The 27342-nt window shown below is 38.7% G+C and overlaps 1 protein-coding gene across 1 annotated transcript; it reads left to right on the plus strand.

The window, feature by feature from the left end:
• The first annotated feature begins 392 nt into the window (after positions 1-392).
• On the plus strand, positions 393-27074 carry heatr5a (HEAT repeat containing 5a). The gene is given in 37 exon segments (XM_058748934.1): positions 393-576; positions 2293-2502; positions 2764-2975; positions 3076-3184; positions 3534-3683; positions 4821-4992; positions 5253-5410; positions 5497-5746; positions 5832-5987; positions 8308-8558; positions 10873-10984; positions 11139-11291; positions 11441-11540; positions 11723-11832; positions 12078-12241; positions 12365-12528; positions 13956-14061; positions 14157-14347; positions 14427-14586; positions 14707-14896; positions 14995-15164; positions 16307-16451; positions 16957-17136; positions 17389-17460; positions 17463-17624; positions 17837-18015; positions 19934-20002; positions 20348-20527; positions 20683-20905; positions 21890-22129; positions 22373-22500; positions 23159-23306; positions 23392-23664; positions 23936-24160; positions 24264-24415; positions 25057-25267; positions 25434-27074. Coding segments are annotated over 36 exon segments (6093 nt in total). The 5' UTR covers positions 393-576; positions 2293-2376; the 3' UTR covers positions 25736-27074.
• Positions 27075-27342: the final 268 nt, after the last annotated feature.

Consider the following 27342-nt stretch of genomic DNA (forward strand, 5'->3'; position numbering starts at 1 on the left):
GTCATGTTCCTTTGTTCTTTTGGAAAATGTCTCTATTGGTCTTTTTGCTGCTTTTGAAATGCATAATAACAATTAATGCCTTTTTATTTTCATATTTTTTCCCTAAACTAAATGTATACTATCAATATAAGTTTTCTTGCACCAAAATCTTTTCCCACCTTCTTTCTGAACTATAGAAATCATTTATAAATCTATTTTTGATACTGTAAATGTATGAGTTGCAGTGCTTATGGTTGTTTTTGAAGCGCTACATTGCAAAAACCTAAATATAACGCCAATAAATGCTGCCAAGGTAGGTGGCTATATACAAATGCAGTCTCAGCACGTTGCTATAAAAGCAAAAAAAAAATGTCTAGGTAGACAGCTATGTAGTTTTTAGACAGAGGCCGATTGAATAGCGTCCCTCTAGCGGTCTCTCACGTCCATGTTCCCTTTAACGTGGCTGCGCTTCACAGTTTGACTCGCACTTTCATGCAAGCAGATGTCTTTGAGGAATTACACACAAACAGTCGCCTTGAATAGGAAATACCTCTCTCACTATCGTCCCCCCGACATTACAGTTGATGGATTTAGCAGGTAATGCACATTTTCCTCACGATACTTTCGTTTTAAAGACAGTAAATCGCTGCTTTTGAAGATTTATCTCGCTAGCATGTCAGAGAATTGATTAGCATTGGATAAAAGCTAGCGTTAGGCTAAAATACCTACCACTTAGTAAATCATTGACAACTACATGTCCGTTTTAGTTTGTGACGTATGTTTAGTTAAAAACAAATGTTAGAGGATAACTATCTTTGGGTGAAGTTGGCAGCAAATCGGGTTAGCCAGGAGTCCTGTTCATTTAACTTAGCCTGGAGTCATCATCATCTAACGTTATATCAAGAAATCAAACACTAAAGACTTGTTTAAGGAAATATAACGTTATGTGTTTATTTATTTATCCTGTGCTCAAACAGATTCGTTGGATTTTTTTTTTTTTTTTTTTTTGTCATTTTATTAGAATAACTACAGCTACAGGTTAATACAGTAGCATAAACACGTTCTCAATCATCAGCTTTATAATCACATACTGATTAAATTCACATTGAAACTGAATATAACAAATCAAATTCACATAAGAAACTGTCTTGCAGCTTAATAAACCTGTAAGTAAAGTAAGGGGTCTTGTTCCAGACAGCCTGTCTGAGTCGTTATGGACCATCCAAGAAACCTAAAATAATTACACTATCCCATCCTTTCTGTTTCCCTAACAGGCTCTTTGATGTCCAATCTCACCCTCCTTAATCTGGTTTAGAGGTTGAATCCATTTAAGGTCTTCTTTTAGTCATTTTAGTTGCATGATCTGCTGGTTTCTGTCTAGACTGCGCAGACGCAGTGGACATAATGCATAATTCACAGCGGCGACATATAACTTTACAAGGTACTTTTGTAAAAACGGATGTGCTATTTAAACCCGTTATAAACTTTCTTGTTCACACACTTTTGCGCACTCAGATTAAATGTGGAAGTTATGAAACAGGACATGTAGCAAAATCCTTATCAGTAAATGCAGATATGTAGTCATTAATTGCATCAGTTCTTTTTTTACATCACCTTTGGTGTATACTTTGTAACTGGCTTATGTAAAGCAGGAATTTTCAATATTTTAGATGGTACGAACCCCTGAATATGATCGTCCGTGTACAAGGGACCCCCATTCTTAAAAATTAAAAGGTAGCTGTATATTTTCATGTATAAAAGACCCTGTCTGTAATGTGAAAAATAAATACTGTAAGTAGTTTGGCTTGCAAAAAGGTGGAAAATTAAAAAAAAAATATATATATATTTAGAATCTTCCAGGAATGTTTTGGAAAGTTTTGGGAAATTTTTCACCTCTTTGTTGTTATAGAGTTGTTATAGTTAACTAAAACTATTTAAAAATGATCATTACTTGAAAGGAAATAAACATTAACTGAAATAAATTATATGTAAATAATATAGAAAACCTTAAATTTATTTTTTTCAGCTAGTTGCCACAGCAATTTTCATTTAGTTTAACTTGATGTACTAAAATAGCGATAATTATAACTGAAAAAAAGAAAAACTATATAGACATGCTAAAACTAACTAAAATGAAAAAGAAAACAGAAAATATTGTTAATTTGGTAGGCCTATATTTTTGCTTATTTTGTTTGCTTATTTATGTTTTATTTTCATTATTTATTATTTTTTTTTATTTAACACTGTTTTTCTGTGAACTTTTCCACGTACCCCTTACGAAAACCTCAGTTGTAAACTTGTGGTTTCTTTCAGGGAGGATGGAGGTGTCCGGAATGTGAGGGGCGCTGCAGTTAAGGTCTCAGGTGAAAAGTTGGAGAGGGAGAAGAGACTGCAAAGATGGAGAAGGCTCATAGTTTACTGCTGAACGAGGAAGCCTGCAGTCAGCTGCGGGAGCACCAGAGGGCCGAGTTTGTGTTCGAGTGGCTGCGTTTCCTCAAGAAACTACTCCCTGCCACAGACCGGGTGAGTTGAGGGCGCTGACAATAAGCTCTCTGTTTGAGAAGAAACGCTTCTGTCTGTCTCTCTCTCTCTCTCGAACACAAACACAAGCAAGCCTCTCTGAACAGACTCCCTGATTATTTGTCTGCCTTTCCACCGGCTGTCTCTCAGCCTGGAATGGACTAGTGATGTGTTTGTCTGTTTCTTACTGGTGAAGTGCCAAGAAACCGCAGTTAAAGAGCACCGCTCATCTAAACAGTATGTTGGCATGTATTTTTGTGACAGGCCGATGTGAAGCATAACCAGAAGCGCCTGGTGGAGCAGCTGACGACGGTACTGATGGGTTCTCCGGGCCCCCCGACACGACTGCTGCTGGGACAGTGTCTGGCACTGGTGTACCGAGTGGGCGAATCCCTCATGTCCAGCCTCACTGTGGACCGCTGCAATGAAATCATCCGCAGCAAGGACGACTCGCCCAGCTTCCTGCCTACTCGACTGTGAGTGTCATAAATCTGCACCCTACACACACACATCACGCGCTGCAGATGGGCTTCAGCTTGATCTTCTGCCAGTGAGTTTACTTATTGCTCCCTACAGGGCAGCTGTGGCCTGTTTGGGTGTGCTGTATGAGCAACTGGGCCGACTTCTCATCAACTCGTTTAAAGAGACCGTGGCAAACCTTCTGAAAGCCATGAAGAGCGCAGAGGTACGTGTGGCTGCACACCAGAATGTGATTCACAGTTCAGTCAAACACATAGATGTGACTGTACTTCACTGTGAAAAATCATGACTTTTTTTGACCATCACAAAACGCTTAGGACTTGTCAATTAGCAGATGAAATTCACTACATTTTCACTCAGATATATGTCACAATAGAGAATAAAGGACAATCATAGCATTTCACCGATGTACTTGCTACATTTCTGCGCATTGATCGTGGTAATATCCTTGCTGCAGAGAGCTCTCAGATTCCATCATAAATATCTTAATTTGTGTTCCGAAGATGAAGGTTTTACGGCTTTTAAGAAATGTGTGTGTGTGTTAATGTGTCCAGTCTCAGGGCCGCTGTGAGATCATGTTGTGTATTGAGAGGATTCTGAGGGGTTTAGGTGTGAGTGCCGTATCCTGTCACAGAGACATCTATAAATCTGCTCGCACATGTCTCACCGATCGCTCCATGGCTGTGCGCTGTGCTGCTGCAAAGGTACTGGACACTCAACCCCATGCATCAGTTACTAATCATATGGAAAAGTTAATAATCATATGTATGTTTGTCAAACATGTATTACTTATTGACAGAAATAGGTTTACATTCACAGCTGATGTTTTATTAGATTGTGCTGGTTTTAATTCATTGAGAATTTTTTTTATTCAGTTAACTCCTTTGAAGAGATTTTTAACAGAGTTAAGCCAAATACAGTTTTGGAGTTTTTAGCAAAAATAAATGATAAAAACATGATGATATTCAGCCATAATATTTCTCGCCATGAAAATAGCCACAAAAGCTGGCGTTAAACACAAACAAACAAACATTCACAGCTGACTGAGGGAAAATACACGTTTTGTTCTTTATTGTTAACAGATGTTTAAATCAACTACAATTCAGTTTATGGTATTCTTATTAACCCAAAATATCTGTAAAATATGTTCAAATGTGGATCCTAAGTTATCGTACTATTTCCAGCTGAAGGAGGAAGCATTGTAAACACTTATTCTTCTTCTATCTAATAAAAAATATGAAAATATTAATAGAGTTTGTTATTCTAAACAAAACATAATTTGAAAATAATGTTTTGGTTTTATTTTTTGTCCAAGTCTGCTCAGAATCACTATCAATGTTTGAAGTAAATTATATATTTATTTAGTTATTTATGTATGTGTGTATGTATTTTATTTATTTATTTAATTTTTTGTATTGTGTTCTGGAGTGTGGTGTGTCTTTGTAGTGATGAAAAGAAGTGACGACATTCCCCTGAATATTTAAAATATTACTATATGCCACTAAATATTATTATAATCACTTACTATAATCAGTTTTTAAACTTTTTCTCTTTTTATCTTAACCTTTAATATATTTTATTGTATATTCTTTTCCAATCTGTGGGTTTTAAATATTGCATATAAATGGACAGGAAGTTGTGCTTTATGGTTAGGAAAAAAAAAGCATCATAATGGTTAAACAAAACTTGAAATCAATACCAGTAGACATTATTGCCTATTCATAAAGTGAATTTCTATTATAATAACTGTAATAGTTAAAATGAAGTTTTTCTTTCAGATTTTGTCCCAGTTTTCCCAAAATGACTATGAAGTGGTGAAGTTAATTTTAATTTTTTGGTAGTGTCTTCTGGAGCTCCAGAGAGAGGCTGTCTTCCTGTGGTCCACAGAGCTGGAGAACGTGGCCACGCTTTGTTTCCGAGCCTTCGAGGGCTCAAACTATGATGTCCGAGTCGGCATCTCAAAACTGCTTGGCACTTTATTAGCGTCTGCAGTGGAGCCCAGACAGGCCATAGGTGGGTGGATTTTATTCAATAATCTCAGTAACATCCTCAGAGGACACTAAGCTGATCATTTACCCATGGAGATTGTAAAAATCATTCCCTCCTCTCCTCTGTCACCCACATACTGCTTTTCTTTTCCTCAAATGTAATGTTCATCTTTCCCCTCTCACTCGATTCCATCTGTTCTATCATTCATCCCCTTACACTCTCTCTCACGCTTCTCTTCTTTTCTTTTCATTCTTCCTCCCCTGTTCCTGTGGCTTTGCTCTCAGCTCCAAGGCCAGGCTCCAAGCGCAACTCCCTGGAGGAGGTGATGGAGCTGCTGAGTTCTGGTTTCCTGCGGGGTGGAGCCGGCTTCCTGCGGGCCAGTGGAGACATGTTGAAAGGGACCAGCTCAGTCAGCAGAGATGTGCGCGTGGGCATCACACAGGTCGCTCATCCTCCTATTTTATATTATTTTATCCATTTCAGTTGATTAATTTAACATGAATAACACCTGTTTTCTCTCTTAAACAGACATGTGTGGTGTTTGTGTCCATTCTGGGCGGCACGTGGCTGGAAACGCACTTCTCCTGTCTTCTTTCTCTTCTCATGGAGTGGGTTTCTCACGCACGGGCGACGCAATACCTGGCAGATGCCGTCTCCTGCCGCTGCTGTGTCTCCTTCATACTGCGGGCCACTCTTGGCACTTTGCTGGGGGAGAAGGCCCAAATCGCAGCTGCCAAGGAGATCTGCCAGTTGATCAGCAAACAGAAGAGGGTTGTGGGTAAGAAACTAGGCTGAGGGCGAATATTTAGGTCTCATTGGGTATTGAGTTGTAATTTCTTAAATGTGTGCTGTATTTCTGTCAGATGCAGCTCTTCATGAGGGGAACATAGAGACACGTGTGAGCCCTGCGGATGTCGCAGCTAGTCAGCATGTGCTGGTATGTGCTCTCCTAGAGCTGGGCAGTCTGCTACAGGACCTGAGCTCCACTGCCGCCCCACTACTACAGGACACCAGCATAGGTTTGTCATGAATTATTAACCAACAAACTCACTTTTTTAAAATGCCCCTATTATGGGTAATGAAAGGTTCATATTTTGGTTTTGGGAGTCCCCAACAACAGGTTGACATGCATGCAAAGTCAAAAACACTTTCATTGTCTTTATAATATGCATTTATTTTTACCTTATTTGCTTAACAATTCATTTAACGATTCATTTTTCCAAACCCCTAATTTGCGTGACGCTAATCTGTGGTCTCATTTTCATTTCATCTCGCCTGTGATCCCTGATAAAGCATCGTTTGTGAGCGCAGTGCTGCTTTGTGTATAGCGTTACCGGGGAAACCTAGCACCTAGTGGCAAAGAATGAATTTGCATTTTCATTCAGACCAACATGAAAAAGTCCAACAAGTCGACTCTTTCTTTTGAGAGACAATAACTTTATACACGGTGTACTTTCAGATTTAAAACTTTGCAGGATGTTTTCATTCACTTAGAGCTGTGTTACACACTGCATGAAAAAAAACAAAAAATTTTTTTTTGAAAGAACATATCTGGTTGTTCATTCATAACATTCTCTGGTTGGAGAACTTTTATTCAATAAGGATGCATTAAAGGGATAGTTCACCCAAAAATGAAAACTGTTTATCTGCTTACCCCCAGGGCATCCAAGATGTAGGTGACTTTGTTTCTTCAGTAGAACACAAACGAAGATTTTTAACTCAAACCGTTGCAGTCTGTCAGTCATATAATGCCCATCAATGGGCACACAATCTTTGGGAGAAAAAAAAACATGCATACAAATCCAAATTAAACCTTGCGGCTTGTGACGATACACTGATGTCCTAAGACACGAAACAATTGGTTTGTGCGAGAAACTGAACAGTATTTATATCATTTTTTACCTCTGATAAACCTCAGTGTCCGACTGTCACAACATCCGGTGCATGACGCGTCAACCTGCTCTGGGACATAGATATATATATATATATATATATACATAGATGCCTCATTAGCGACGGTTTCTATGGGCACGATACGTAAGGATCTACGTATACATCTATGTATATATATCTATGTTCCAGAGCCATTGACGCGTCACAAGCCGGATGTTGTGGATGAGCTCAGGATGGTTGGACATTGCGGTGTATCAGAGGTAAAAACTTATATTAATACTGTTCAGTTTCTCGCACAAACCAATAGTTTCGTGTCTTAGGACATCAATATATCGTCACGAGCTGCAAGGTTTAATTTGGATTTGTGTGTGCATGTTTTTTTTTCTCTCAAAGATTGTGTGCCCATTGACTTGCATTATAGGACTAACAGACTGCAACGGTTTGAGTTAAAAATCTTCGTTTGTGTTCTACTGAAGAAACAAAGTCACCTACATCCTGGATGTCCTGGGGGTAAGCAGATAAACATAAAATTTTCATTTTTGGGTGAACTATCCCTTTAAATCGATCAACAGTGATCGAAAAGAGATTTATAATGTTACAGAATATTTATATTTAAAAAATATAAATATTTTATGTTCCTCAAAATATAAAATGAATAAATTAAATTAATTAAAATATTAGGCAGCACAACTGTTTTCAACATTGCTAATAATGAGAAATATTTCTTAAGCACCAAATCAACATATTATAATGATTTCTGAAGGATCATGTGACACTGAAGACTGGAGTAATGGCTGTTAAAGTTTCAGAAATGTTACTTTAAATTTCAGTACAATTTCATAATATCACTGTTTTTAATGTGTTTTTGATCAAATAAATGCAGTCTTGGTGAACACGAGACGTCTTTCAAAAATGTTTAAGAAAATCTTACTGACTCCAGACTTTTGAAAAGTAGTGTATTTTATTATATTGCTATTCTATATTCTGTTCAAGCCAATGAATTTTAAGTATTGGATGGACAGGATGTTGTTGAGAATTAAATGGTTGGGGTTTTTTGAGACCTTTATGAGGCCATATTCTGCCATATACCCAGTAACAAAGTTGCAGTAATTTTAAAAATAACCATAATGTTTTTGTCAATAAAACTGGTGTAGACAACGTCTTGCTCCTATCATTGATTGCACATTTGTGATGATTTTTTTATGGTCTTGTAATGGAGTTTGAACCAGGATCAAAGAAAGATGTTTTTCAAGTGTCTATAGTTATATCTCTGGATTTTGTGTGAGTGTGTCTGCTCTTTAATGGATGTCACAATAAGGCCTGGATGAAGGAGTGAGCAGAAAAAGTGCCTACAGCTGCAGATTTAACACATCCTGTAATCTCTGATGCCTTGAACTTTACTAAAACTGCAAGTTCAGTAGTTTCTCTGTTTTGTTTTTCTGACAGGAATGTTGGATACTGTGATCTCTGTTCTTCTTCACCCCAGTGCATCTGCTCGTCTGGCAGCCGCCTGGTGCCTGCGGTGTGTTGCCGTAGGGATGCCTGTTCAGGTGGCGGTGTTGCTAGACCGCTGTGCAGAGAGGCTGAATGCCCTGAAGTCATGCCCAGAGGCTGTGGCAGGGTACAGTGCTGCCATCGCAGCTCTGCTGGGAGCCGTACAGCTCTGTCCGCTAGGAATATCACACTCGAAGGGCAAGGTATGCAAGAGATTTGTGTCTATACAGGTGCTGGTCATATAATTAGAATATCATCAAAAAGTTGATTTATTTCACTAATTCCATTCAAAAAGTGAAACTTGTATATTATATTCATTCATTACACACAGACTGATATATTTCAAATGTTTATATCTTTTAATTTTGATGATTAGAGCTTACAGCTCATGAAAGTCAAAAATCAGTATCTCAAAATATTAGAATATTTACATTTGAGTTTGAATAAATGACCATCCCTACAGTATAAATTCTGGGTATCTCTTGTTCTTTGAAACCACAATAATGGGAAGACTGCTGACTTGGCAATGATCCAGAAGACGAACATTGACACCCTCCACAAAGAGGGTAAGTCACAGAAGGTCATTACTGAAAGGTGTGGCTGTTTACAGAGTGCTGTATCAAAGCATATTAAATGCAAAGTTGACTGGAAGGAAGAATTTGGGTATGAAAAGGTGCACAAGCAACAGGGATGACTGCAAGCTTGAGAATACAGTCAAGCAAAGCCGATTCAAACACTTGGGAGAGCTTCACAAGGAGAGAACTGAAGCTGGAGTCAGTGCATCAAGAGTCACCACGCTCAGGCGTCTTCAGGAAAAGGGCTACCAAGCCACTTCTGAACCAGAGACAACGTCAGGCAGCGTCTTACCTGGGCTGTGGAGAAAAGAACTGGACTGTTGCTCAGTGGTCCAAAGTCCTCTTTTCAGATGAAAGTAAATTTTACATTTCATTTGGAAATCAAGGTCCCAGAGTCTGAAGGAAGAGTGGAGAGGCACAGAATCCATGTTGCTTGAAGTCCAGTGTGAAGTTTCCACAGTCAGTGATGATTTGGGCTGCCATGTCATCTGCTGGTGTTGGTCCACTGTGTTTTCTGATGTCCACAGTCAACGCAGCCATCTACCAGGAAATTTTAGAGCACTTCATGCTTCCTTCTGTTGACAAGCTTTATGGAGATGCTGATTTCATTTTCCAGCAGGACTTGGCACCTGCCCACACTGCCAAAGGTACCAAAAGCTGGTTCAATGACCATAGTGTTACTGTGCTTGATTGGCCAGCAAACTCGCCTGACCTGAACCCCATAGAGAATCTGTGGGGTATTGTCAAGAGGAAGATGAGAGACACCAGACCCAACAATGCAGATGAGCTGAAGGCCACTATCAGAGCAACCTGGGCTCTCATAACACCTGATCAGTGCCACAGACTGATCGACTCCATGCCACGCCGCATTGCTGCAGTAATTCTGGCAAAAGGAGCCCCAACTAAGTATTGAGTGCTGTACATGCTCATACTTTTCAGTTGGCCAAGATTTCTAAAAATCTTTTCTTTGTATTGGTCTTAAGTAATATTCTAATATTTTGAGATACTGATTTTTGACTTTCATGAGCTGTAAGCTCTAATCATCAAAATTAAAAGAAATAAACATTTGAAATGTATCAGTCTGTGTGTAATGAATGAATATAATATACAAGTTTCACTTTTTGAATGGAATTAGTGAAATAAATCAACTTTTTGATGATATTCTAATTATATGACCAGCACCTGTATGTGTCCTATCCTCCTTTTAAAGCACACCGTAAGTTTGCGGTTCTGTTTATGCTGTATCATCGGATACGCTTAAGGTTTGTTCATGCTGGCAGCATTTCAGATCACTGTAGTCAGTGAGTCTCTGCTGTTGCTTGCTAGTAGGCGTTTTTACACAATTGCAGTTTTCAATCAGGCACCAGATCACTGTCTAGACTCCCTTTGGTAGTTTCCACACTGCATTGCTGCTCATTTTAATGAAGTTGAGCTCATGAAGTTGGTGTCTGAACATTAAGAAATTGAAAATGAATGACTTCATTTTGAAAATGGATGACAAATCAGCTGTCATTGTTAATGTATTATGTGGTATTGCATCCCACAAAAAGTTAAACCTTAAAGTGATAATTTGCCCAAATTGCCAAAACCCTCTTGCAGCTCCAAACCTGTGTGGCTTACTTTCTTCTGCAGAACATACAAGATATTTTGAAGTAGTGTTGTCATGATACTGGAATTGCTAACTTTTGTTTTTTTATAAAATTGTAAATTATCAATTGTGTCAATATTCTGTATCATTTTCAATATCTCAGAGAAGACTATATACGTATTTAATTAAAATACTCTGCGGTTTGTGTGCAGCAGTGTGTGTATATTATTTATTTATATATATATATATATATATATATGTGTGTGTGTGTGTGAATATATAACGATTTTCTACAAAAGAAAGAAATTATGTTGTATTTGATGTGTATCACTCATTTCTATGGACGGGTTGCAGGTGGTGATGACCTTGGCAGAAGATCTGCTGCGCTCTGCAGCTCAGAACAGCAGAATCTCCATCCAGCGCACTCAAGGAGGTTGGCTGCTGCTCAGTGCCCTCTTCACACTGGGTATGAATCAGTTTACTGGCTTGTGATCTTCAATATGCCCACATACATGTACACATGCAGACACATAGACAGGATGTGCCTATATTGTAACAGCCAATGTGCTGGAAGAATTTTTTTATCATCCTTTTTGTTCTTTCTGATATTTTTATTCAAGGTCCCACTGTAATGGAGCATCACTTGGCTCGATTGCTGTTGCTATGGAAATGTGCCTTCCCACTGTCTTTGAAGGATGTGGAGAATGAGCTGCGGCGTGGAGACTCCTTCACCTGGCAGGTGACCCTGGAGGGGCGAGCAGGAGCATTGTGCGGTGAGGGTCTTTTATGAATCTCATAGGCTTCTCACTTATGTCACTTGTCTATCTGACATGATAAATTTTGCTTTAGGTTCTATGCTGTTGACTGCAGATAGGAATAAACAGAATTTGGTCTTCATAGCTTGTGTCATATTCCTTTATAGCAATGAAGAGTCTGGTGGTGCACTGCAAAGACCTGCTCACCGATGATGTCATCAGTCGTTTGCTTCCTCTCTTGTCCTGTGCAGTGGCCCTGCTCAATCAGTGAGTGGATCTCGATTGCTTAAAGGGTGCTTGATTGCAATTAAAAAAAAAACAAAAAAAACGGTCAACCACCCCTTTAAAATGAAGTTATTTCAAGCATTGGAAGAATGCAGATGTAATGCCAACCAGGATGTTGATAGACAAATATTTATCACATTTTGGTTCACTTTACCTATTTTTAGGCTGCCCTCTATCATTAAATCCTATGGAAACCAGATCAAAAATGCAGCCACTGTCTTTAGATTGAGAGTGTATGAGATCCTCGCAATGCTTCAACCTAAAACATATGAAGGTAAGCAACTTGATTGGACTAGATCATGTGCTAATGATTTATTTGTGTTAATAAAAAAAGGTTATCATTCTTCAAGTGAAATGTACTGAAAAAAGCAGTAAAGTAATTTTTATCATGCTTCGAAATTTAAGAGAGCCGTTTAGGATACTTATTTTCATATCACACAATAACATATGGAAATTGGAATGTTTGATTGCCCAAATATGTATTTATTTGTTTATTGTGGTTTGGTTGTGTTGGCTCAGAGAGCTTTGGCACAGTGTTGAAGCAGCTGCTGAACGATCTGACTGGGCCAGAAATCACAGCATGTGCTGAGCTGAACCTGCTGCCCTCCCTGTGCTACAGCCAAGACCTGGCACTGCTGGGCCCTGGACTGCAGGATGTGGATCAGCACTACATAGAGGAACAGGTCAGATCACAGTCTAATCATCAAGGAAATAGCCTTGTTAATGTGCAATCAGTGCCATTGATTGATTCCCTAGTTACTGCACATTTCATATTTAACCTCATTTTGTTTTCTGTCTGTTTAAAGCTCCATGGTGGTGGTTCAGGAGGTGGGACGTTAGAATATGACACGTTTACCATCTTTGAGAAAGCGCAGGAAGTTCCTACCCCACTTCCTCCAGCCTCTGCTTTAACAGCAGCAGCTGTCCAGCTGTTTGGAGTGATTTTTCCCCACCTGGGCGTTCAGCAGAAGTACGTCCACTGTCACTGCTGAGACTCCCTCCAGAGGGCTGCTTTTGTATACTGTTGCTGTCTGGTTGGAGTACTTTTAGTTCAGTTCATTTAAAAGGATCTCGAAGTCGCCAAACACTTCAGGTCATTCAGTTACTTTATATAGGACCTTTATGCAAGCAATACCCTTCATAATGCTTCTGATGAATAGCTAATGCTGATGAATAATTAAACAGAAAATTCTCAGATTAAGTAGCTATGTTCTAGATTGCTTCCCTCAACTCTATAATGCCTTTCATTTTCATTATGCCGCATCCCACTTTGTAAATTATTTATATAGTTTGTTTGTTTTATGCTACATCCACTAAAATGTGGATGTACTAATGTTAATCAACATTACCGTTTAAAGTTATTCAGATTGTTAGGAGGAACTGATACTGTTACTGAATGCTTGTGGGAACTGGCCTTAATGAGATCCAGAGGCTTTTTGATGCACTTTCTTATGCAGCATAGCCAAATTTACATCCAGACATCCGCATGCATTTGCATAATTGGGGACTGTTCTGGCCATGTCCCATGCATTATTAAACATAGCAGTGGAGTGAAAATGATATTGATCATATGGGGCCATCGGTCCTCCTGCAGTGCATCTTTCATCCTGCTAGAAGCTTGTCTAGATTCTTTTTTTAATGGGGTTTGGGGGGTGGCTTTCAAATTTTTTATCATTTATTTATTTATTTTATTATTATTATTTGTTTTAATTTTACATTGTTTTTAAAGAGGATTTTTAGAAAACAACAGCCTTTGGTTACTAACTCTCGGCATTTAGACTGTGAAATCATAAACTCAACTACTAATATTTTGAAATACAACGGATAGATGAATGATATTATGTCACATTATGCTTTTATCAAGGTAACATTTTATCATGGGATTTTCAGTGGAAAAAATAGTTCATATTTTATAAACACTGTGGCAATGCCTTTTTCATGGTCTTAAAATATGAACCAGTTTTTATTTTCACTTGATTATTTTCTTTTAATTTAGGTCTTTGTGGATGATTATGAATAATAATTAATATGCCTCATATCAGTGTAAAACATTTACCATGGAAAGTCAGAAATCTGTAATTTTAAGTCAATTTAGGCATCAGTACATTATAATGTACAGTATGGATATTTATTTTAAGATTATTTAATAGTGTTATTAAATTATTAGTGTTTTTAAAGTTTAATTTGACATTTGTCATCATCTAATGCTCACTTAATCTAAATCTAGTAATTGTGGAAATGAACATTAACAATGTTCAGTTTGACCCATATGAATCCAAGACCAACAGAAAGTTTTTAATACCGGCTCATAATCTGCTACATACATATTATGCATGCCTAAGGAAAATAAGATTTTACAGTAGCTGAACAGTACATCTGTTGTATTTCCTGTCTCAGGGCTCAGATCCTAGAGCAGTTCTGTGAGTTTGTGCGTCAGCTTAAAGGAGCCCGGCAGCAGACTGTTCAAATCCATGTAGCAGCTGCTTTCTGCTGCACTTTGAAGGTAAGAAACCTTTTAAAAAATAACAATTGAAAACCTTTGCATTCAAACCACATAATGTTTCTCTTTCCCCCCCTCTGTCCTGTTTTGCTTTGTAGTGTTTGGCATCAAGTCGGAGGGAATTGGGGTCAGAGGAGGTTCAGAGACCAGCACTGTCTCTCCTACTGGGGGCGCTAGAGGGCTCAAACCTTCTCTTGCGCTGCATGGCTGCGGAGGGTTTAGCCAGGCTTGTGCGAGTTCTTAATGACCCCAATTTCACTGTTTCCATCACACTCATGAGCTTTGACAAGTGAGTGTATGCCAAGTGCAGTGTAAAAAAGAATGTTTTTGAAATGTAATGATCTGAAATGAATGTAAATGTGTTTCAGACTGAAGACGGCGAGGGATGCCATCACACGCACAGGTCATGCTTTGGCACTCAGCGCCGTCTACCGTTACCTGAGTGGGATTAGCTCGCCTCAGTACCTTAGTGCCTGTGTTGGAGTCCTCTTCACCCTGTCCCAGGACAGCACCTCACCTGAAGTACAGGTACACAGACCACATGACTGTTTTATATAAATCAGGATGCCATTTGTGTGCTTTTCTATATAGAGTGTTGTCAGGAAGTTCATGCACTAACTTTTCAGTGATCTATATGCATGTATTCAGATGTGGGCTCTCCACGCTCTGTCCATGGTTGTGGATCTAGCAGGCCCTCTGTATCACAGTCACCTTGAGGCTAGTTTCACGCTGGTGCTACGTTTGCTCCTCTCGACGCCACACACACACGTGGAAGTGCAGCAAAGCCTGGGCCGCTGCCTTAATGCCCTTATCACTTCCATGGGGCCGGATCTGCAAGGTGAACACACTTATTTACCCATAAACACATTGTCATCATGCAGGTGAGACCTTTACACACTCTCTTCTCTCTGGATGTTTGATGTAAACTGTCTCCAGGTGAGGGTGCAGGTGTGTGTGCGGTGAGGACCTCGTGTTTGGTGGGCTGTGCTGTGATGCAGGACAGTCAGGACTGTCAGGTCCAGGCCCAGGCGATCTCCTGCCTCCAGCAGCTGCACATGTTTGCGCCACGCTTTGTCAATCTGGCCAGCCTGGTGCCCAGCCTCTGTGTACGTCATCAATGCACTTAACACTCAGAATCATACTGAACAACAGACATGCTCCAAAAAAGTCACCGTAGCAGTTTTCTTTCTTCACATTTATTTATATGTATTATATTGAAGTAAAACGAATGTCATTGAAAGAGGTGAGTGTTCACGGGCTTGGCTTTGCCCTCATTTGTAGTGACAGTGCTGTTTTCTCCTTTCTCGTACAGGAAATCTTATTGGATTATTCTGTGTTGGTAGGTTTTGTCTGCCTCTGTGCTGTCAGGCCACTTTATTCCCTTTCCTTTGTTTGCACTTCATATTCCCTTCTTTCTCTTGCGTCTCTCTATAATTACGCTCTGTTGTCCTCCTCTCATTTTTCCCAGTGTGAAACTAACTCGAGCAGGATCTGGTTTTGAGCATGAGCAGACAGTGTCACTGCCTCTAACTGCAGGGTTAATGCCAAGGATTAGGTTTGCTTGGCTTGTTCTTTTCTGTGAAGGCTTCTAACACTGACCACCCACACAGTGCACATGACATTCACATCCACAGCTGTGGCCTCATGCCAATTCAAGCTATTAGCTTTATTACTGTGAGAGCTTCAGTCCATTGCTCTCTCTCTCTCTTCCTCACACAACCGCACACACACACATTTAGACATTATTAGATAGTAATTGAGAAAAACATACTTTGTTCTACAAGCTCTATTTTTAGATGGGTTGATTTATGGTCCTATTCTTTGCAAACAGCTTGCTTGTCACATCATTTAAAGCTCAAAACAAGCCTTGACAGTAGCCCTGCTGTCCCTTTCTCCTCTCCCTCTGTCCTTCTCTACACTGAAAGAGCGTTTGTGTGGGATCATTTTGACATAACAGGACTAACTCTGATGTGACCGCAGCTGTCTGCTGAAGTGTTTATTGCACTGTTGTCTGGATTATGTTGTGCAAAATGTGATGGTTACATTTACACCTACTTGCTCTCAGTCTGAACTATTATGTTTTAAATGTTATATCTGGGGTGTGCTATATGATCAAATTTTATTTTATCACCCAGCTCTAATCTTCTGTTTTACTAAACTTCACTTGATTCACTACTCATCATTCATTTGACCATACTAAGTTCTTATGTTACATGTAATATAATGTATAACATTTGTGCATGTACAGATAAACCTGTGCAGCTCATACCTGTCTCTGAGGCGTGCAGTTGTGGCTTGCTTGAGACAACTGGCTCAGAGAGAAGCAGTGGAGGTATCGGAGCATGCAGTCGCTTTGGTTAAAGAGCTACCACGCAGAGACAACACACAATTGGGTGAGTTGGCATCGCCCCCACTGCACAACATACTATCATCTCAGCACGTCTCTGCTGTTTATTTTACTGTACTCTGCATTTTGAGATGGGTTTGACTGCAGTGAGCCGTAGCTTAGTTTGGGGCCTGGAATTTTGTCTTAAACCAAATCAGCATGTGAGAATGATTTCTGAAGGAGCATGTGACACTAATGACTGGAATAATGGCTGCTGAAATGTCACAGGATAACATTTAGTTTTTAAATCTATTCAAATAGAGAACAGTTATTTAAAATTATAGTAATATTTCACTGTATAGTTACTTTTACTTTTTGATCAAATAAATGCAGCTTTGGTGAGACTTCTTTTAAAAATCGTAAAAAATCTTGTCAAACTATACATACACGTGTATATATATATATAATATTTGTTTTAAAGACAGCGCAAGCACACTTCTCAAGCAAAACATCATTTGTTATATATATCACAATGTGGGCTGTATGTTAAATGGTTATTGTCTATCCTGCAGATGTCACTATTAAGGAGGTAGGATTGGAGGGAGCTTTGTTCAGCCTGCTGGACAGGGAGTCTGACCCGCGCCTGTCCCAAGACATTCAGGAGACGCTTGTCCACATGATGAGCTCTGCGGCTGAGAGTAACCTGGCCCACTGGCTCAAACTCTGCAAAGACGTGCTCTCTGCCTCAGCAGGTGGGCTTCAGTCTCAGCTCCCTGAGCAAAATATGATGAGAATGAAATAATCTTAATTTTTCATCTCCCGCAAAATGTGCACTCCTTTTTACAATTTTTTTTTTTTTTTTGTAAAATACAACCCACCTGACAAGTCTAAAGGCTTGTGATCTGTGTTTACAATTTTATGACAAATTCTTTGTTTTTAATCAGTGTTTTTGTTAGTTTGACTTGTAAAGAGTTACGTTAGTTTTTCATGTTCTTTTTATTTAGACTCCGCTGCAGCTGCTGCTGTAGAAACGCAGCAGGAGGAGGATGGAGATCGATATGATGACTCCTCTGCATTCCACGCAGGTCTGAATCCAGCGGCCCCTTCAATAACCTGCGCTGGTCTACTCGTGTGTTTTCCATGGAGTGTGTGTGTCGTATAATAGCACAGTGTGAGAACGGAGACCCGGCTCACTTCAACATGGCACTCGCTCAAGAACAACGTTTACATGAATCTGCAGGTTAGACACATCACTTCTGTTGAGAGAGAATTTTTATTTCCTTTTATTTTCATTCTTTTCCAAATTGCTTTAGTGTATTTTCTGTAACTCTGTATACTGTAATGTCTTTCTTGATGTGTTCAGTAAATCACTGGATCTTAGCGCCACCTTCTGGGGTGATTTTATATACATTTGTTTACACTGTTAATAAAGGCACCCCTTCTGTCTCTCAGATTTTCTGGTTCTCCACTTGGCGGACCTCATCCGCATGGCTTTTATGGCAGCCACAGACCACAGCGATCAGCTCCGACTGGCTGGTTTACAAACACTGCTGGTTATTATCCGGAAATTCTCCAATGTGCCAGAGCCTGAGTTCCCTGGACACGTCATTCTGGAACAGTATCAAGCCAATGTGAGCACTAACAACCTCGGTCTTAAAATCAACTTTGCACACTTTCATATGCCCAGAAAAGTGCTGAAAGAAAGAAATTGCTCATCTAGAACAAACATGAACATTGACTGGCAGCTTAATTAAATAGGATATTTCCTAAATACCTTTGAGGAAATGAAGCTTATCGCAAATGTAATAAGTGTGGAAGTATGGACCCCTTAATTATTAAGTAAATATATATAGATAGATAGATAGATAGATAGATAGATAGATTTTTATTTTTTTTATTTGTGCTTAAATTTCCAAAAATATAATTTCTGGTTTTCAACTAGAGGAGAAAATTGATGAAAAATATTTAATAACAGAAACCCTAACTTCAACACATCTTATAACAGAAAATATGACAGAGAAAAGCGTTGTGCTGGTCTATGTTTTATTCAAATAATTTATAAAAAAAAAAAAAAAAAAAGAGTAAAAAATTATTTAAAAAAAATTTAATTAAATATAAAAGATAAAGGTAAATATTATTTAAAATTATATGTAACATTATATATTATTTTAGAGTCACACCAATTAAGGAAGTTAATTTAATTGTATAATTTTTCTCAATTTAAATATAATTTAAGATGAACGGTTAATTGAATCATCATTATTAAATTAAATTATTATAATTATTATTCATTATAGGCACAAATGTAGGTTTTCAGGTTTGCAGACTAACGTTATGAGAACTTTAGGTTTATTTTGTTGCATCACTTGTTGTTAAAAACTTGAAGACTGCCTGCTAGACTAGAGGATGCTTGGATATTTGAACTGAATGTTCAAAGCTGTACAGCAAAGCTCTCAGCTGTTATTCTTAGAACCCCCGCAGAAGTACCTGAGCTTGTTCATCAGTCTCTTGTTACTAAGTGCGTGTGCATATGTGTGTGTGCACGCATGTGAGAGCCTGTATCACTTACACTAAATTAGGTTTTCTGTGGGCTTAGCGGGGGGCCCTCTTTTCAAATAGTGACTTGAAACATCTTCAGTATCAGGTCCTAAAATGTTTTACTCTTAATTTACGCTTAATAAACTTACTCAGTTGAGTTTGGTTGTAGGCCATCAATCCTGTATAGTATATAAACAGACTAGACAGTAAAAAGTACAGTGATGTTCAAAAGTTTGGGGTCGGTAAGATGTTTTTGAAAGATCTTTTTTGCTCACCAAGGCTGCATTTATTAGATTAAAAAATGCAGTAAAAACAGAAAGAACTGTTTTATTTTAAAATGTAATATATACCTGTGATTGCTAATCTGAATTTTCAGCAGTCATTGCTTCAGTCTTCAGTGTCACATGATCCTTCAGAAATCATTCTAATTTGCTGATTTGGTTCTCAAAATATTTATTCTTAGTATTGATGTTGATAATGAGATATATAAAATGACAGGTGCTTTTTATGGAAACTGATTTTTTTTTTTTTTTTTTTTCAAAAAGAACAGCATATATTTGAAAAGTATTTGCTGTCACCTTTGAAGTAATGTGTCTTTGGAAAAAAAAAAAAAAAAGGACCCAAAACTTTTGAATGATAGTGTATGCGCGAACAGAGTGTGACTCATATTTTTAAAAATAAATTTTCCTTGAGGTTTCATTTAGTGAATGTATACATTTAAGTAAAAGTTCTGAACTCTTTATTTTTATTTTCCACGATTTAAATTAAGATCAAAACTATGAAACAGAACACATGAGGGTATGGGAATTATGCAGCATCAAAGCTATATTTTATGTTGGCATTCTCCCAGCCACCATTATGAGATGCCTGACTATTTTTCTTTTTTTTTTTCTGTTTTTTAACTTAGAATAAGTTTCTAATCCATTCATTCAAAACTTATGTAAGGCTATGAGAAGCCTCCCAAACTTTTGACTGAACTTTAAATGAACTAAATGTTGTTTGATGTTGTAGGTTGGCGCTGCGCTTAGACCTGCCTTCCATGTGGACGCCCCTCCAAATGTGACTGCCAAAGCCTGCCAGGTGTGCTGTTTAAAGAATTTAAGCCTCATTATCTATAGTGATGCACTTTTTCTGTTTCTCTGCGTTTACCAGCAAACACCATGTAACCCAACACGTTGTTTCAAGTCACGTATTTTGTCACTGTCAGATTGGGCATCCAAAATATGTTTGTTTTATAGCATTAGTTCTCAAATAAATCCTGTTTTTAACCTCTTGAACCTGCTTCATGCTTGTTTTCAAATACCTCAAGTTCACGTGGGTTCACTTTGACCTAGTTTCTTCCCAGAGTCTAGTGGTTCACTTGTACTGCTGAAAGCTGCTCCACTAGTGTTGAGTTCTGACATGAACCTTTGTTTTGGCCTTCAGGTTTGCAGTGCATGGATCGCCAGTGGGGTCATCAGCGACCTGCGTGACCTGAGAAGGGTGCATCAGCTTCTGGCTTCCTCTCTCACCAAAGTACAGGTGGGGAGAGACGTCACCAGTCAGCTCTATAATGAAAGCACCTTCACCATGGAGACACTGGCTGTGCTCAAAGCCTGGGCGGAGGTACAGAACACCATCACACACCGTTGTGTCTAGCCATTATATAACTCTAGGGATGGGCAGTATGATGACCACACTTTTCCATGGTGTATCTGTGGTATATCTATCAGAATAATTTAATCTAACCTGTGTCTGAATAAATCTGTGTGTCTCTACAGGTGTATATCACAGCAGTACAAGGCTCCGGGCAGAGGGAGAGTCCAGGCAGCCATCTCCAGCAGCATAGTGATGAGGCTGGGACTGCAGGTCCAGCAGGGGCTGGTTTGCTCAAACTGGTTCAGACTGATCTTGCAACCCTGAGCCGCCTGTGGCTGGCCGCCCTTCAAGACCATGCCCTGCTTACCCTGCCCTCGCAATACTCCAGTCAGCTCCCCTCCACAGGTCACTACTCATGCTCGGTTTCTCAGATTACACACCTACTTGATGGAAAATAAGTAGATATACTTCTTTACTTCCAGATTTGATATCAGGGTTATGAAAAATAACTGTCTAATTTATGTGCCTCTAGTGCAACCAAATAAATACATTAAAAAATGACTATTTGCAAACAGGTTTTCCAAACACTCACTCTGTCATCCATGACTCAGCTAAGCAGATTGTCCTGTCCCAAACTCATACCATTGTTCCTGTGTCAGCCTCAGTGTTCTTATTTTTGAGGAAATCAATTGAAAGATTGTTTGCTTATAATTGCAGAAAGGGATAGATAAAGGTGCTTTTTTCTGTCACAATCACTTGTTTGCTTAATTTTTATAGTATGTACACTACTGTTCAAAAGTCTGTGATTGGTGAGATTTTTAAATGTTTTTGAAAGTAGTCTCTTATGCTCACCAAGGCTACATTTTGGAGTATTGTGGAATGTTATTAAAATTGTAAAGAGTTGTTTTCAATTTAATATTTTTAAAATATAATTTAGTCCTGTGATAGCAAAGCTGAAGCAGCCATTACTCCAGACTTCAGTGTCACAATATGCTGAGTTTGTGCTCAAGAAACCTTTTTTCTTTTTAATAATAATAATAATGTTGAAAATAGAAATAGTGATAGAAAATAGTGATACTTTTTTAAATTCAGGATTCTTTGATGAATAGAAAGTTTGAATGAACAGCATTTATTTGAAATAGAATTCTTTTCTAATATTACAAATGTCACTTTGGATCGATTTAATGCATCCTTGCAGAGTAAAGGTTTGAAATGTGCCCAAACTTTTGAACAGTAGTTACATTTTTCAATTGATAATTCAGTGTATTCAAAATAATATGCAGATTATTTTGCTAACATTTAAACAATTGCAATAGTGAAGTAAGACCCTAATGTTGTGTGTCTTGTTTAGAGCTACTGTATGTTCTAACATGCACCTTTATTTGTCAGGTGGCTCGTTTTACACTGCAGAGACGGTGGAACAGGCCCGTCCACATTATTACAGTGCCTGGGCTACCATTCTCCATGCTACTGCTCTCTGGCTCCACAGCACCGGATTCATCATGGTGGACGAGGGACCTGCCAACCTCTCCAGACCGGTCACACCCACCTCCATGGGCCAGTCCACCTCACTGAGCAGTGTCAAATCCCCAGAGGACGTCAACACTGACCGCCTCCACCTGATCCTGGGTACAGAGCTCAGTTAATATTTCCTGTTTCAATAAGTGGATGTAGTTCAAGGTTTATAGGGTGTCCATTGCTAGATTGCAGTCCTTCAGAGAACTGAATTTTGCTCTAGTCATTTTACATGGGCTAAATAGGAGGATCACACAGTAAATACTTGAGATATTTTAGGATTTTACTTAGATTTGAGATTAACATGTATAACATATATTTTTAGTCTTGTTCAATTCACTCAAATTTTCCCTTTAGGAATCAGTGTGGAGTTTTTGTGCTCTCCTCACTCTGGAGACCAAATGGAAAACATCAATTCTTGTCTTCAGGCTCTGCAGGCCTTATTGGAGGTGCCTTGGCCCCGTTCGAAAGTGGGCAATGATCAGGTATTCTACAATTAAAACTGATCAGAAGTGACAGTAAAGACATTTACAATGTTAAAAAAGACTTCATGCTGTTCTTTTGAACTTGACTGAAGGTGACTAAATGTTTTTTCCAAAATAAAAAAAATCTCAGTAGTTTTGAAAGTTGTGAAAATTGTGATCTAGGAGCGTTATGTGGTGCGTGCCATTTTACTTTAAGTGTATTCCTCACAGCCTCGTTTTCATCCTCACTAAATTCAATATGTTGTCTAACTTGACTACTATGGTCTATTATGATATTGTAACTTGGTCTATTATATGTGACCCTGGACCACAAAACCAGTCTTAAGTGTCAATTTTTCTTTAAAGTTGTCTAAATGAAGTTCTTAGCAATGCATATTACTAATCAGAAATTACGTTTTGATATATTTACGATAGGAAATTCACTAAATATCTTTATGGAACATGATCTTTACTTAATATCCTAATGATTTTTGGCATAAAATAAAAATGGATCATTTTGACCCATACAATGCATTTTTGGCTATTGCTACAAATATACCCCAGCGACTTAAGACTGGTTTTGTGGTCCAGGGTCACATATAGTTCATATCTACTATGTGTTTGTCTTTCTTGTTAGTCACTCTGTGTTCTTGACAAGTGTATGGTGTTCTCTCTGTAGGCTTTGAGTGTGGAGCTGCTCAGCGTTCTACACAGGCTCATAGTCACTCGGGAATCTCCCAGCATTCAACTGGCTGTGCTGGAACTGGTGCGGCAGATTGTTGGTGCTGCTCAGGAGCATGTCAAAGAGAAACGCCACAGTGCAGAGGGTAAGTCTCAAAAACTACTTTTGCTTAAATAGTGTAAAGCTTTAATAACCCACTGAATTCATCTGTCTTTGTCGTATTTGGTCAGTCGATGATGGTGCAGCAGAGAAGGAAACTGTTCCTGAGTTTGGTGAGGGTCGGGACACTGGTGGCCTGGTGCCGGGGAAGTCTCTAGTTTTTGGAGCGCTGGAGCTGTGTCTCTGCACGCTTGTGAGAAAGCTTCCGCAGCTCAGCCCCAAACTGGCTGGCAGCCCCACGGGGCGGGGAGGACAGACCTGCTTCCTCAGCAACACTGACTGTAGACTCGTCACATCTGCTCTGACCATCCTCTCAGAACTGCCCTCCATCTGTTCACCAGAGGGTAAGCGATCCAGAGAATTACTGCGGCAATAAGAGCTTTCAGATTATGAGAAAAACATCCTCCTGCCCACTTTATTTTAGTCCACTTTTCATTTTGTTTATTCGATTTAGGATTTTTTTTCTTTCTCCATTACAAGGTCACGTAAAATGTTCATCAAACATTCTGTAATACTTTAATATGAAATGTCTCTTTTTTTTCTGTTCCACAGAAATTAGATTTAGTCTATAAATGGTCAGAGATCTGAAAGTGTTTTTTTTTCTTCTCTCCACAGGCAGTGTGTCAGTGCTGCCCACAGTGCTCTATCTGCTGCTCGGGGTGTTGCGAGAGGCGGTGAAGGGCTCAGTTGGAGCTGAGAGTGGACAGCTGGTACCAGGCATCCTGCAGGCCTTGCGCACTGTTCTCACCTCACCTATGAGCAGAGCTGAGAAGAGTCGTGGGGCCTGGACTGAACTGCTGAGATGTGCAATGCACACGCTCTTGGAGTCTTGGCATTCAGGTAGTTCTCTCTCATTTCAACCACACTCTGTGTGTGTTTTTCTGCATGTTGTAGAAGTCATTTGAGGAACTTTCTCTGGTTTTTCATGGATTGTTTTGGACAGATAAAATGGAGCCTGGAGTGGATGAGGTTACCATGTTGACATCCCTTACCATCTTCCTGCTGTACTCCGGTGCTGAGGTGACCACTGTGGAGCCCCTGCAGACACGCTGCATCCAGGCATTCAGAGCCAGTCTGGAGTCTAAGGACCCTGTGGTGAGTAAAGAGAGTCAATTAGAAATTCTTAACACAATTTCTACAGAACTGTTCAAAAGCTTAGGGTCAGAGTTTTTTTTTTTTAAATGAAAGAAATTGATTTTATTCAGCACAGACACATTAAATTCATCAAAAGCGACTGCTGTGACTTTTACATTGTTACAAAAGATTTCAAATAAATGCTGTTCTTTTGAACTTTCTATTCATCAAAGAATCCTGAAAAAATGCATTACAGTTTCCGTAAAAAAATATTAAGCAGCACAACTGTTTTCAACATTGGCAATGAATGTTTCTTGAGCACCAGAACAGCATATTAGAATCATTTTTGAAGGATCATGTGACACTGACTGGAGTAATGGCTGCTGAAAATTCAACTTTGCCATCACAGGAATAAATTAATTTAAATAGAAAACAATTATTTTAAATTGAAATAATATGTCATAATATTACTATTTTACTGTATTTTGTGAGCAGAAGAGACTTCTTTCAAAAACATTTTAAAAATCTTACTGACCCCAAACTTTTTTAATGGTAGTAAACATCAGACTGCTTAAATAAGGAGCTTTGCTACAATTTTACATATGATTCCCAAAAAGAACCTCTATATTTAGTATTCTTCTCTACTATGTCTTAAAATTTAGGTGCTGAGCAGAAGTTATCAGTTGCTAGTATCTTTATTCCAAGGCCCAGCGCCGTTAGCCACGCCGTTTATTCTAGCTCTGGGTGGCCATCTGGTGTCACAACTGGAGGAAGTGGAAAAAAGTCGTCCTCAAGGTCCAGCAGAGCTACAGGCCGTGCAAGATGCAATCCGAGCCCTGGAAGCACTAGTGTTTGCTGCAGACGAAACTCACCGTAAGTGACTGGAAATGTTTTCAAGTTTTAGTCCCAAACAGCTGTAATTTATGATCTCATTAAAAAACAAGAAGAATTATTTGGGTTATAAATATCTTGTGTACAATTGCTGTTGGCAAAATGTTACATTGTTGTTTAGCACTAAGTATGTGTTTTAACCATGCAGGTCCACAGCTGGTGGCTGTACTGTTGCCCATCCTCATCTCTCTCCTGCTGGATGAGAATGCTTTGGCATCGGCTCCAGCAGCTTCTCGCTCACTGCACGAGTCCGCCTTAAGAGACCTCATGCGCATCGGCCCCCAGCACTCGGCTGTCTTCAAAGCGCTGATGGCCTCCGCCCCGCACATGAAAGCCAGGCTGGAGGCAGCCATCAAGGGCAACCAGGAGAGCGTAAACACTAAGGCACAAGCACCTCGAGTCATTAGCAAAAACACGCCCAGCATTCAACTGAAGATCAATTTCCTGTGAATCCTCCTGACTGGATATGATACGAGTATTATGATTTTAATGACTGCGTGAATGTTGAGGTGTTGTTTTAATCGGTTTTGTTTTTAGAGATAAATCAATTTAAAATGTGTCGTTTAATCATTTTAGTCAGGTTTAAAACTACATTAACCTCTATGAGGAACTTAATACATATTTACTCAGAAAGCAAGGGGAAGTGTGTTTCACATGAAGAACAGCTGATCCATGGGAGTGAATTTTATATGGTTTCCATTTTATGTAAACTTTTTGTTAGTTTTAATGGTTAGCTTGCTAACAAGCTTGAATAATTTGCATTAACTCGGTTATGCATAGCATGAATTTTTTTGGGAGAAGTGTTTTATTGTGTCTGTACAAAGATTGTAAATCATTAATTTCTCACTGACATGCTGCAGCTCACAACTAAACCTGACCAGCTGCACTGCTGGTAATCAGGTATCTGCTGACTATACATATACTGTTTTAGAGCTTTTTAATATTATAAATTAAAAATGTGTTAAATATTTTAAGTTGCGTAGAGATAGTTGCACATGTTGATAATGTGTCTTTATGATAAAGCATTACAAACATGCTTTGAATACATCTGCAGTACGCATTTGTATGGAAACCCATTTCTGCCACATAAGAAAAAAAATCACGGTTTGGTAAATCATCATCGAGACAAGAAGTCCAAATTGTGACATACTAAGTTAAAACTGATAAAGTAATTTTTGTAATAATTGACTTCTCATAATTTTGACTAGCACATAATTTAACAGTTCATGGCCATTTTGACTCATCGTAGATACTTAGTATGTCAGATTTGACTGTCATTATCAATACAATAGTTTTGACTTTTTATCATAATTGAGACTTATCTCATGATTTTTTTTCTTATGTTTCAGAAATCGGCTTCCATGTGTTAAAATGGTACTTAACTTTAGTTACAAACATTTTACACTTTTTAGTTTTTTCTGTATTCTAATTATGCATGCAAATATGTGTTGGTGTCATTTTATTTCAACACCTAATTATCTTGCACTTGCACTGACGGGCAATATAAGTAATAGATGAATCCTACGTGAGCAAAAATATTAAACAAGCAGCAAATTAATATTTACTACTATAAACGCACTACTAACAAGTTTACAATGCAAATGGAAGAGTTTCAGCTAATATTAGACCATTTTTTTTCTGCTAGAAGCAGCAATGATCAAGTACAATTATGTATTTGTAACCATACCAATTATTTTGTATGTTGTAAATTGTACAAATGCAATAATAAGGCAAGATTAACATTTATTTTCTGATTATATTGGAAAAATAAAATCTAGTTTTGCTTCAAGAGTCGGATTGGTTTTAATTTACAGTGGAACCTGGAAAGGACATTTACAGTTTTTTTTTTTTTTTCACTGTGCATAATATGTCCAAATTTGGACATATCCTGTCTACAAGGATCAATAGATAAAATGTATAATGCGTTTCAATATGAACGTTAACCTACTCAAACGTTGCTTGATTTCAGAGAGCATGTGTCACGCTGTTCACTTTCTACAATTGTGCAATCTAGGTGAATGGTTTGTAATCTTTTTGGCGACCTCGTTGACTGTAAA

Source organism: Onychostoma macrolepis, chromosome 17, assembly GCF_012432095.1.
Source record: "Onychostoma macrolepis isolate SWU-2019 chromosome 17, ASM1243209v1, whole genome shotgun sequence".
Classification (NCBI taxonomy): Eukaryota; Metazoa; Chordata; class Actinopteri; order Cypriniformes; family Cyprinidae; genus Onychostoma; species Onychostoma macrolepis.